This window comes from Lissotriton helveticus, chromosome 7 (genome assembly GCF_964261635.1).
Source record: "Lissotriton helveticus chromosome 7, aLisHel1.1, whole genome shotgun sequence".
In the NCBI taxonomy this organism is placed as follows: Eukaryota; Metazoa; Chordata; class Amphibia; order Caudata; family Salamandridae; genus Lissotriton; species Lissotriton helveticus.
Window position 1 is genome coordinate 1,265,195,666 of NC_136068.1, and position 13,180 is coordinate 1,265,208,845.

General features: G+C 48.4%; 1 protein-coding gene across 2 annotated transcripts in view; it reads left to right on the plus strand.

Annotated features, from left to right (window-relative positions):
• Positions 1 to 9,330: 9,330 nt before the first annotated feature.
• The window catches only part of RAB37 (RAB37, member RAS oncogene family), a 425,057-nt gene continuing 421,207 nt past the window's right edge, over positions 9,331 to 13,180 (plus strand). For both annotated transcript variants that reach the window (XM_078654470.1, XM_078654467.1), the window contains exon 1: positions 9,331 to 9,466. In XM_078654470.1, the coding sequence (XP_078510596.1) occupies positions 9,398 to 9,466 (69 nt within the window). In that variant the 5' untranslated portion in view covers positions 9,331 to 9,397. The remainder of the gene's footprint in view (positions 9,467 to 13,180) is intronic.

The window sequence follows — 13,180 nt, forward strand, 5'->3', positions numbered from 1 at the left end:
AGAGTATGAACTTGAGGACAGAGAATACTTCAGGTACGCTCAGGTCCGGCACGCCCTGTTGTCAGTCTTCGCTGTTGGCACAGACATCCCCGAATCCTCACCCCTGGAGGATCGCATCCTGGATGGATATGTGCCCGATAGCACGGTTTCACTGATTTACAAGAAGATGATCAACAATAGGGCTGACCTGCTTGTGCGCCTGAGGGCCTTATGGATTGCCGATGGTCTAGAAATAGATGATGAGGACTGGCAGTCCGCTCTGTCCTCACCGAAGGAGGTTGCTATATCCTCTCGCCTCAGATTTGTTCAACTCAAGATCCTCCACCGCGTGTATGTCACTGGTCCGAGTCTGGTCCGCATGGGTTGCACTTTGGATGCTCTGTGTAAGCGTGGATGTGGTATGACTGGTACCTTCCTTCACATCCTATGGGAGTGTCCGGATATGGTCGAGTTTTGGTCCCGTGTGCATGGTGTGATGGAGGAGGTCACTGGTGTGGCGCTGCTGCCCGAAGCCGGGCGCTGCCTCCTGAATGTCTGGGAGCCCAATGACTGCAACTCTGCTCAGATCACCTGGGTCACCTTAGGCAATATGATTGCTAAACGAGATATCGCGCAGCTCTGGGGCTCCCCCAGGCCTCCAACCGTATCGCACTGGAAAGAGAACATGGACTGGTGCATGTTTCGTGAGAAGACTGTGTACCTGTCACGTGGTAGGCCCAAGAAATGGGGTAGGATCTGGTCTCAGTGGAACACTTATCGTGGCAATATCTGTACCCCCCCGCAAGAGTTGTTCCCTGACGTAACCTTGTCCCCTTGATTGACATTCCACCTATTAAATGATACTGTATTGTTTTAGGTTTCCTCACTACCCCCTTCCCATGAAGAATTATAATTGCAAAGTATATAACATGGTTACTGAGCGCCGAAACATGGTCCCATGACTGTACCCTCAATTCCCTTATGCCTTGTGTGAATGTTATTGTTTCATTTGTTTTTCTTTGAACAGTTTTCCACAAACACTGCACCATAGTATAAAAAACACGAAACTCCATAGACCTATTGACTATTCTGATTTCGACCTCGGCAACTGTATGCATGCATCGATATTTCGCCGCCGGACCTCAGGGGTGTCGGCTGATTGGCTATGTATCTCCTGTACCGTTGCTCGTTGCTATACTTATCGCGGCCAGCCCCCAGGGTTGTAGGCTAAGCGCTGTGTCAATGTGCGAATGTAAATAAAGGTCTTTTAAAATTAAAAAATATATATATATATATCGATCAAAAGGTGTTTTGACCCAGTGGGCTATGGCAGTCCGTATTCTCTCAGTACATTGTCGTGCCACCTAGCGCTTGGATGTCTAGCCCAAGTGGGCAAGTGTCCGCCCCAATAAATCTCGGTTTACATAGCCCAGTGTGAGGTGTCAGCTCGTTGGTCACAGGCTTCCTTGATGGTGTTTTAAACTCAGATGCATGCTTAACTAAAGTGCTGTGAATCCGTTCATTCATTGTATTAATCATGTGCAGGTTATCATTTCATTCGTGCCTTCCACTCTCCTTTTTAACCATGCCGTTTTATCTGTGAAAGTGAACATATAACACATAGTGAGATTTCTTAAAACTTACATATTTACATACACTTTACAATATTTACAAAGGAACAAGGTTTAAAATAAATTTCAAGACAGAGTATTCAACATTAGTCGACACTAGCCCAAGTGACATGCCAGTCCTTCGTCACAGTTGTACCCATACGGTTGCATGGTTTGATACTTTATTATCATTCTTGATTCTAATCTCCTCAGTTCGTGCAACCTGTCAGCTCCTCTGATTCTTGGTGGTATGTGATCTAGTACACAAAATGTGAGCAGGGTATTGTTACCATTGTGGTTTGAAGCAAAATGCCTGGCCACCGTGTATTGTTTGTCATTGTTTTTAATGGCCCTGAGGTGCTCTAACACTCTTTTCTTGGCTTTGTGTAGTGTACTGCCTATGTAGTATTTGTCGCATGGGCATTTAAGGGCATACACCACATACTACGTATTACACGAGTAGTGGTTCAGGATTTTGAAAGGCTTGCAGTGTTGTGACAGTTTCATTTCTTTAACATTCTTACTGTATTTGCATGTTTTACAGTTACTGCAGGTGAAGAAACCCTGTATGTTACTTTTTTGGTGCTATTAGGGATTACCGCCCTACAAAGTGTATCTTTTAGGGATGCGCTTTTCGATAAGTGATTTGTGGTAATTCTTCAACCGAGTCCGCCAAGTCTTTGTCAGTTTTCAGGACCCCCCCCCCAGAATTTATTCAGGGCTTCCCTAACATTTTTAGACTGTTTGTTAAAGTCGGTTATAAACCGAACAGTGTTTTTTTTCTTTCTGTGTCCTTTTGTTTTGGTTTCTCTTTCATCAATTCTGTCCTGTCTCTGAGACCTACTTTCAAAAGTGCTTCTCTGATACATTTGTGATCATAGCCTCTTTCTTTAAATCTAATACACATAATGTTGCTTTCTGTTTTGTAATCCTCCTCTGTTGTGCAATTTCTTTTTGCCCGCAAGAGCTCTCCCATGGGGATACTTTTAATAAGGCTCTCAGGGTGCCCACTGTGTGCATGTAACAAACTCTTTCCAGCTGTCTTTTTTCTAAACAATCATGTTGTTAGTTTATCTTTTCTGATTTTTACCAGGAGGTCTAAAAATTCAATTTCTTTCTTGTCTGTTTGACTAGTGAATGTGAGGTTCAAGTTATTTTTGTTGAGAATGTCAACAAAATCTTTAGCTTCTTCAGGGTTCCCTTCCCACACACAGAAAATGTCATCTATATAGCGGGCCCATGACTTTACATGCGTTCTGTATTTCTGCAGGTTTCTGACCACTTGCTTCTCCCACCAGCCCAGGTATAGTTCCGCAAAGCTGGGGGCAAAGCAAGTGCCCATCGCAGTGCCAAGTGTTTGTCTGTAAATTGTGCCCTCAAACAAAAAAAATTTATGTGTAAGACAGGTGTAAATCATATCTAAAATCATCTTCGAGTGAAAAAGATAGGACAGCGACTGTGTGCCTAAAAAGTGTCTACAGGCTTCTACTCCTTTGTAGTGCGGAATACTTGTGTACAGACTGTTGACATCTAGGGTCATAAGTAAATAATCAGGTTTCCAGTGAATTGTCTCAATGCATCTTAAAAAATCTCCAGAATCTTTCACATAGGAAGGAGGGACTGGACTAGGGGTTGCAGGTAAAAGTCCACATATCTAGATGTGTTCTCCAGGCAACTGACACCTCACACTGGGGTATGCAAACCGAGATTTATCGGCGCGGAAATTTGCCCACTTGGGCTAGACATCCAAGCGCTAGGTGACACGACAATGTACTGAGAGAATACGGATTGCCATAGCCCACTGGTGCAAAACACCTTTTGATCGATATTAAGGGGTAACCTCTGCCACCTAGTTCCCATCAGGAGGAGGTGCAGTAAGTATGCTACCCATGTGCCACTGCCGCAGCTCACAACGACCATAATTTACGGGGGCACTGTGATGGCACAAATCTGGGTGTGAAAATGCTCACGCTATGCGAGATTCAATTTACTTTGAAACACATGCAATTGAATGGCGATGGAATAGACGAGAGATGTTCATTGAGTGAACAATAAAGTTTTGTTGAAAATTCCCATTCACCAATGCAAAAGCATTTATTTTTACTACAAATGACTAGAATGCATTCTCCGTTAATAACAAGTGGAATTATTATTTATGGCCCGATGTAAATTCATTTTAAGTCTGTCTAGCTCCTGTTAACACGATATGCTGGAATGTTTAGTCTGTTTGCACTGTCTATGACCAGGAAGTGAAGACATGTCAATTGTATAAACACGCACTATTTCCATGTACTTGTACTCGTGACAAAGGAGCCCAGCTCCGAAACGCGTTGAGTGATTTTGGTCTTCTAAATAATACGCTGTTTGCACAATTCCTTAGCTGTGGCATCGTCTTTTTCCCAATAGGAGTAAGAAACGATTGTATTTGGATAGAAATATATATGGTCCAGTTGAAGGCTAAGTGTAGCCGAAACGCGTAGGCCGTCCTGTATTTTGCACTTTTGCACAGGGTGTTTTAAAAATAAAACTTAATGAATAACCTGTCTGCTGCGGTGCCGTGACTTTCTTGCTGGAAGGAGAGGAGGCGGAAGGAATCAAAGTCATATATATATATATATATATATATATATATATATATATATATATATATATATATATACTGACTCAACTAGTGGGAACTGGTAGTTGGAGCTCAGATGTTAAGCGGCTGCCCGGCCGCTGAGTCGCGCACTGCCCGAAGAGTGAGGGACACGTGGCCTGAAATACTCCACGTCAACCTGTGGGCCACACACGCGGGATTGAGGGAAGTCGCTGTTAGCTGCGGCCCATCCGCGGGCTTGAAATGATGACGGAAATTAGTGCCACCATCAGCGGAAGTAAACATCAGGACTTCAATCCCCACAATGCAACAGTCATTTGACTGGCCAATCCGAGGGCGTAATTAATAACATTAAAGGGACTGAAACCATGATGCACGCATTCAACTCCACAAGCCTCTGAGGAAGTAAGAATTACGAAACGCGTCAGGCGGAGGAATTGACTGTCTTATCCTAGCAGAGAACAGAAGCCTTCCCATACCCTGATTAAAAGGCTTACCACCTTTCGTGTGCGGTCGTGTGCTGACTCAACTAGTGGGAACTGGTAGTTGGAGCTCAGATATATACATATATATACATAATTATATATTGCAAATGCAGTTAAAAGAAAGACAAAGGCACCCACATGGCGTCTTTTTAACTTTATTATTCAGGCAGACTGCAGCATAAAAGACCTGCTTAAGTTAAATATACATATATATATATATATATATGAAATACATATATTTAACTTAAGCTCTTTCACACAGTTTATGCCTTCGCTATGCATGCCTTTGCGTTGTAATGGCATGCGTGGTAAAGACATATGCGGAGTAAAAATTTGCAGAGTCATGGTAAGTCGGAGTAAACGCACTTGCGTTATGAAAAATGCCGGGTAATGGTATGCAGAGTTTTCACCCGCGGGATAATGTCATATATTCATGTTTTACCATTGCAAGATGACTAATAGGTTGCTCCTAGCTATGACTACCACATTAGCACTTTAAAACAGTGGTACATTATATACAAGTGCCGGACTGTAGGATGGGTTCTCTTATAAACATCAGACTTCAAGACAAACAAAACCCTGCTAGCAGAAGGAATGCCAAAGAGGGTTGTGGGTGAAAGAGGTAAAGAAGAGGGGAATGGGGGTTAAAGAGTAAGCAAGGATGTGAAGTCTGTGGTGAGGAAGTAAATGAAAGAGGGATGATTTGTCACCATTAAATCCTCTGAGGTGAGGGGGCAGGTTGTGGCGCACTTGGTACAGTTAGGGATGTGAGAGCCACTGACATAGCCTGATGAAGCTCCCCTTTCCAAAATTATCCTTTCCAAAAGGATTCCTGCTTCAATAAATCAAGCATTTGTAGAGCACACTACTCACCCGCGAGGGTCTCAAGGCGCTAGGGGGGTGGAGAACTGCTACTGCTCGAACAGCCAGGTCTTGAGAAGTCTCCTGAATGTCAGCAGGTCCTGAGTCTGTCGCAGGTGGATGGGGAGGGTGTTCCATGTCTTGGTGGCGAGGTGGGAGAAAGATCTGCCGCCCGTGGTCGTTCGGTGGATGCTTCAAGACTGGGGCAGCACTGTGATCCCGGAGAACAGAGATTTCGTATTAGGCTACCTGTAATTTCAGTGGTGCGGGTGACCTCACTCCACAGCGACCAATAGATATTTTCCATCTCTTGGTTAAGATTGCCATTGCCAATCTACCCCATCTCCACTAGGAGGAGGAGGAGACTACTAGCAACAGGGTTCATTTGATCCTAAGGTATAACAAACATTGGCAAAGCCAATTGGTCTCGGTAATGCCCGAGCTATTGGCCTTGTCAATGTGAATGTCTTTCAGCCATGTTGTCTAGCATCATATCTGCTGTTCAGCATGGCTGAAAGTTATTGAAGGCCCAGAATCACAGGATATTGAGCCAATGCTAAGTCTCTTCACCTCCTCCATGTTGAGTTTATTGTCCTGTACCTCCTAACATAAAAACCGCTATGACGTGGCCTGCCCTGGCTGCATTATGGCACTTTATTTGGATGACTTAAAGCTATGCTGAACAGCAGATGTGTTGCTAGACAACATGGCTAAAAGACATTTATATTGACAAGGCCAATAGCTCAGACATTGCCAAGATCTATTGGGTTTACCAATGCTTGTTCGGAGTTGACGGGGTCTCACTGAATAAATGTAGTAGTGATAGTGAGAACAAGTAGAGAAGCTTTGAAGTGAAGCAAGATTGTAGCGAAATGGCTAGAGCTGCTGACAGGGGAACTGGGGAACCAGGTTCGAATCTTAGGGTTGGCTGAACAATTTGTGATTCTGGGCAAATCACTTATGCTTCCCCCTGCCTATGACAATGAATGTGTCATTATGTCATGTAACTGGTGAGCACTTAAAGCGCTCCAATACCATCTGCTGGTATTAGCACTATCGCAAAATGGAGGATGGAACAAGCGCTCCTATACCATTGGATCATGCAATAAATAAACAAAAAGCAGCAGCAACAAGGGAGGTAGTGGGGAAAGGGTCAAGCAGGAAAGCAGGAGGGGATGCGGAGATAGGCAAGCAACAATGGGCAAAAAAACCTTAATTGAAGCAGGATCAGCGACAAAAATGAATGTCTCATTGTGTAATGTATTTGGTGAGCACTTAAAGTGCTCCAATACCATCTGCTTTTGTTTGCGCTATGGCAAGATGGACGAAGAAGTGAGCGATCCAATACCATCGGATTGTGCACACAAAAAAAGTGCTGTTTGTGTTTTAACAGCTTTTTAAGAAATACAATTGTTTATGTACACATGCATGCATTTTAGTGATATGTGTGTATGTGTACAAGGGCAAAGGCCTGAAAAGACAAGCACTCCTATGGTTGAAAACCAAGAACAAATAGCTCTGCAAACCAGAGAAGTGTAAGGAGACATGTACTTGGTCCGTGCACAATCGAATGACCAAACACTAGAAGGCATGACACCTGCATGCCTGCATGCCATGAGGAATGGCATCAAAGAAAATGTTACGCTGAAGTTGACCAACGGTAGGAGATGGGCGGCCTGTAAGCCCACAGATAAAAACACAGCATGTCTCTTCGAGACTGTGCTTGTGCTTACCAACCAAACCCTGAAAAAGGGCCAAATGTAGCAAGCCAAATTGCGATCGCAAACGCTAAAATTCGCAGAATTTCAGTGTTTGCGATCGCAATCTAGCTTTGTGCTATGTAGGTTATTTTAAACCTACTCGCAACATAAGGCATCACAAAAATTGTGATTCCTTATTTTGCCCAAGCATTTAGAGAATCACAATTTGCGATTCTCTAAATGCTATGCAAGAAGGCATCACAAATTGCGATATTGCCTTAAGGAATTGCAAATAACCACCAACTTCATGTTGGAGGTAATTTGCGATTTCCTTTAAAAAAACACTTTTTTGCTTTTTTAAAAGTGCCATGTGGCACACTATGTGCGCCACATGTGCACACATGCACATTTCAGGGGTGCAACAGGGTGTCCTTCTGGAACCCTTGCACCCTTGAAATTGTGCGTGCAATTCCTGTTCATTCCTATGAGCCTTTTGGCCCATAGGAATGAATGGGAAGCCATTCCTATTTGCGACTCGCAATTTGCAAGTCGCAAATAAGGAATGTGTAGGAAAAGCAAATATTATTGCGATTCCTACCTACATAGCATTTTGCGAGTCCTTAATAGTGAGTCCCTAAAAATCGCTATTAAGGACTCGCTAAATTGCTTTTACCTATATCTGGGCCTAAATGTGCTAATAACCAGTCAGTGGCAGTTGAGAAGAATCGAGTGCAGCTCAAATTATCCCTAACTGAGATGTGGAGTGAGAGAGAGAGGTGAGAGGAGAGGTTGAGAATGAGAAAATCCGAATGGCGTAAAGTAGATGAGATAGGGAGGAGGGGGTTGTAAGAGGCCTGGGCCTGGAGGTGTGAAGGGGAAAAGATAAGAAGGGAAAATCAATGCGAGAGGAACAGAAAAAGGAAGAGTGAAGAGGAGTCTATGGGGGAGAAATGAAAAGTGAATGGAGAAGGCAGAAAAACGGGTGCCGGGAGCCGAAGGAAGGCGAGCAAAGGGAAAGACTGAAATGAAGTGGCGATGGAGAGTGAGCGAGGAGGAATGAAGTGGCGGGAGGGAGGGGCTGGGAGCAGGAGGTAGATCCAAGGAGGGAACGGAGCGGACTGGAGGCAGGCGTGAGCGGGAGGGAGGGAGGGCGCAATATAAACACTGCAGCATCTCGCTCCCCTCACAGCTGCTGCTGACATCCGGCGCCTCTGGCTCGAGCGGGGTTCCTGGGCTGAGGGAGCTCGGTCCGGACCGGGCAGAGGGGCTCTGGGGCTCAGAGGCTTCTCTTGAACCCGACACGAGGCAGGGCAGCGCAGAGTGGATGCTTCTGCTGCTCAGATCCCGGGCACCGACGCGAGGAGGCGCAGGCTGCTGGCGGCAGCAGACTCCAGGAGCTGTCCCGGGTGCTGAGACCGCGCGGTCCTGCAAGTGCACAGACCCGGAGCTGGCGAGGGAGGGGTCCCGCCCTGGCTCACGGAGCTGTCAGGGTGCTACGGTAGGTCTCCCCCTGAGACTGCCGCTGAGGACTGTCCATTCCTCTGAGAGTGACCCACGCCCTGAACTACCCACCGTCTGAGCCCGAGAGGCAGACCCACGCTTGAGACTCCTTCCCTCGGGGAATAACCCACCACATGAGACGTGCCTTCTCTGAGAGGGACACACACCCTGAGGCTGCCGACCCCTGCGGATGCGCCCAGGCGCGGACTCCTCCCTCTGAGACAGAGCCACCCATCCGAGGCTGCCCACCCCCCAGATCCGCCTACCCCCCCCCCCCCCCCCGAGGCTGCCCACCCCCTGAGTCCAGTGAAGCTGCCCACCCCCCTGAGTCGTGTGAGGCTGTTCCACCCCCCTGAGTCGTGTGAGGCTGCCCCCCCTGAGTCCAGTGAAGCTGCCCCCCCCCTGAGTCCAGTGAGGCTGCCCCCCCCCTGAGTCCAGTGAGGCTGCCCACTCTCCAAAGTATCCCTTTAAATCCGCCCACCGCTTCGGCCCCCGTCCCGCCCCGCAATTGGGATCTCTGCCAACCCCTCTTGGACGTCGTGGCAGTTTTCAGCGCTCTTTGATTGCGCCCTGTGACAGGGTGCAGGCGCTGCCCCCTTCTAGGCACTGTGGCTCAAAGGCGGTGAATTAGGTTTGGACACACTCCTGGGACGGGCTCAAATCATGGACGAGGAAGCCCTGCAGCCGAGTGACGCAGCCCAGCCCTGCTACAACGAGGAGCAGCTGCAGAAGGTAAGGGGGCTTTACACTTGGTCACGTCGCTGCTTTCGAACCTCCACGTCAAAGGCGCCTTGAAGCCGAGGCTGGCAGAACTATACAGACATAATGGAATTTCTAGTTAGGACAGAGGATATGAAAGGGCGGCAGGATTTGAGTATTGTCAGTGATGCCAACTCTGCGCTGAAAAGCCGGTGAAGGTGTGGTGGACTCATGCTGATGCCAGTGAACGCCATGAGGGCTGGGGCAAAGTCACCCTCGGCCTCGTGCCTAACCCGTAGCTGTCCGAGGAATTGGGGCTAGGTCAGATTACTCCCGTTTGACAACTGAACTGGCAGTACCCCAGCTCCACTGCCCACCCTGACACGTGACTGACAGTACCCCAGCTCTACTGCCAACCCTGACCTGTGACTGACAGTACCCCAGCTCTACTGCCAACCCTGGCACGTGACTGAGAGTACCCCAGATCTGCTGCCAACCCTGACATGTGACTGACAGTACCCCAGCTCTAATAGTGCCAACCCTGACCTGTGACTGACAGTACCCCAGCTGTACTGCCAAACCTGCCATGTGACTGACAGTACCCCAGCTCTACTGCCAACCCTGACAAGTGACTGACAGTACCCCAGCTCTACTGCCAACCCTGACATGTGACTGACAGTACCCCAGCTCTAATAGTGCCAACCCTGACCTGTGACTGACAGTACCCCAGCTCTACTGCCAACCCTGACATGTGACTGACAGTATCCCAGCTCTAATAGTGCTAACCCTGACCTGTGACTGACAGTACCCCAGCTCTACTGCCAACCCTGACCTGTGACTGACAGTACTCCAGCTCTAATAGTGCTAACCCTGACCTGTGACTGACAGTACCCCAGCTCTACTGCCAACCCTGACCTGTGACTGACAGTACCCCAGCTCTACTGCCAACCCTGACCTGTGACTGACAGTACCCCAGCTCTACTGCCAACCCTGGCACGTGACTGAGAGTACCCCAGATCTGCTGCCAACCCTGACATGTGACTGACAGTACCCCAGCTCCACTGCCCACCCTGACACGTGACTGACAGTACCCCAGCTCTACTGCCAACCCTGACCTGTGACTGACAGTACCCCAGCTCTACTGCCAACCCTGGCACGTGACTGAGAGTACCCCAGATCTGCTGCCAACCCTGACATGTGACTGACAGTACCCCAGCTCTAATAGTGCCAACCCTGACCTGTGACTGACAGTACCCCAGCTCTAATAGTGCCAACCCTGACCTGTGACTGACAGTACCCCAGCTCTACTGCCAACCCTGACATGTGACTGACAGTATCCCAGCTCTAATAGTGCTAACCCTGACCTGTGACTGACAGTACCCCAGCTCTACTGCCAACCCTGACCTGTGACTGACAGTACTCCAGCTCTAATAGTGCTAACCCTGACCTGTGACTGACAGTACCCCAGCTCTACTGCCAACCCTGACCTGTGACTGACAGTACCCCAGCTCTACTGCCAACCCTGACCTGTGACTGACAGTACCCCAGCTCTACTGCCAACCCTGGCACGTGACTGAGAGTACCCCAGATCTGCTGCCAACCCTGACATGTGACTGACAGTACCCCAGCTCTAATAGTGCCAACCCTGACCTGTGACTGACAGTACCCCAGCTGTACTGCCAAACCTGCCATGTGACTGACAGTACCCCAGCTCTACTGCCAACCCTGACATGTGACTGACAGTACCCCAGCTCTACTGCCAACCCTGACATGTGACTGACAGTACCCCAGCTCTAATAGTGCCAACCCTGACCTGTGACTGACAGTACCCCAGCTCTACTGCCAACCCTGACATGTGACTGACAGTATCCCAGCTCTAATAGTGCTAACCCTGACCTGTGACTGACAGTACCCCAGCTCTACTGCCAACCCTGACCTGTGACTGACAGTACTCCAGCTCTAATAGTGCTAACCCTGACCTGTGACTGACAGTACCCCAGCTCTACTGCCAACCCTGACCTGTGACTGACAGTACCCCAGCTCTACTGCCAACCCTGACATGTGACTGACAGTACCCCAGCTCTACTGCCAACCCTGACATGTGACTGACAGTACCCCAGCTCTAATAGTGCCAACCCTGACCTGTGACTGACAGTACCCCAGCTCTACTGCCAACCCTGACATGTGACTGACAGTACCCCAGCTGTACTGCCAACCCTGACCTGTGACTGACAGTACCCCAGCTCTACTGCCAACCCTGACATGTGACTGACAGTACCCCAGCTCTACTGCCAACCCTGACATGTGACTGACAGTACCCCAGCTCTACTGCCAACCCTGACATGTGACTGACAGTATCCCAGCTCTGCTGCCAACCCTGACACGTGCCTGACAGTACTCCAGCTCTATTGCCCACCCTGACACCTGACTGACAGTACCCCAGCTCTACTGCCAACCTGACATGTGACGGACAGTACCCCAGCTCTACTGCCAACCCTGACACGTAGCTGGCTGCATCCCATCTCTATTGTAATTATTGAAACGTTATTGCCATGCCTGACGAGTGACTGACGGTGCCCCAGCTCTGCTGGTATGCCTGTCATACGACTGATTCTGCCCTGGCTCTACCGCCGTGAAATCGGTCCCTTTCCCGTGAATTAGTTCTTCTCCACTTTGATGCCAAGGCACATCATTTGATGTGAGGGTAAACAGGGGGTCTCTGCCTGCCCTGATTACCTGGGTGAGATGTGAGCGCAGGCCCCGGAGCAGCCGGCCCGCGAGCCCCAGCTGCGCTCTTGTTTCCAGCATGTTCGTCGCAGCTGTCCCCTCGCATGCGCGCAGCTAAGCGAGCAGGGGCTCGGCGCGAGCGACCGGGGCAGGCGCAGAGCTCGGTGGGATGTGAGCCTTGGTGACGCAACACGAGAGGACGGGATGAGAGCCTTGGTGACGCAACATGAGAGGACGGGATGTCCAAGGTGGTCGCAAGAGGGGTCGCTGATTAGCGCAGAGCCGCAGGAATGCTGGGGCGCACTCAGAGGAGTGACCTCGGCTGGGCAGAGAAGGCTCTGAATGGGAAGATCCACCTTCCTTATCATTCATGGAATGGCACGAACAGCATCTCAAACCTCACCGGATATGAGGGAAATATGAATACAATTGGAGACTGCATCAGTAAAACGCTGGAAATGTACATTTCAGCAATTAAAAACAGCAAAGTAACCTTATGCAGCTACACGTGAAAACAAATTCGGGGATCCTCACTTATTTTGAGGGAAGAACGGCATCAAATTACCATTATATCGGTTTCTTTTCTCAGCAAGTATGAGAAAATAATTTGAGAGTTGTTCACTTCTTTCGCCCCGAATAAAGACACATAAAGAACCACAATCAAGAAAGTACTTCCTTGCCTTACTGATCGTAGAAGCATTGCCAAAATAAAATCTTGCTGACTCATTGTTTGAAAAGAGTTACTGGTCGGCTAGGGTATAGGGTATGCTCCTAAGCCGGGCAGAACCCACCACTCTAGTCAGGGTAAGGGAGTTACACACCCAAGATAACCCTTGTTCTCCCCTTGGTAGCTTGACAGAACAATCAGGCTTATCCCAGAGGCAATGTGTAAAGCATTTGTGCAACACAAACACAAACCAGTGACCCACTAGACACACCACAAAAAGAGAATCCACACAAGGTTATAAAAATTCACTTGTGTTATATCGAAACACATAGCCAACTAGGCAATAGTCATAA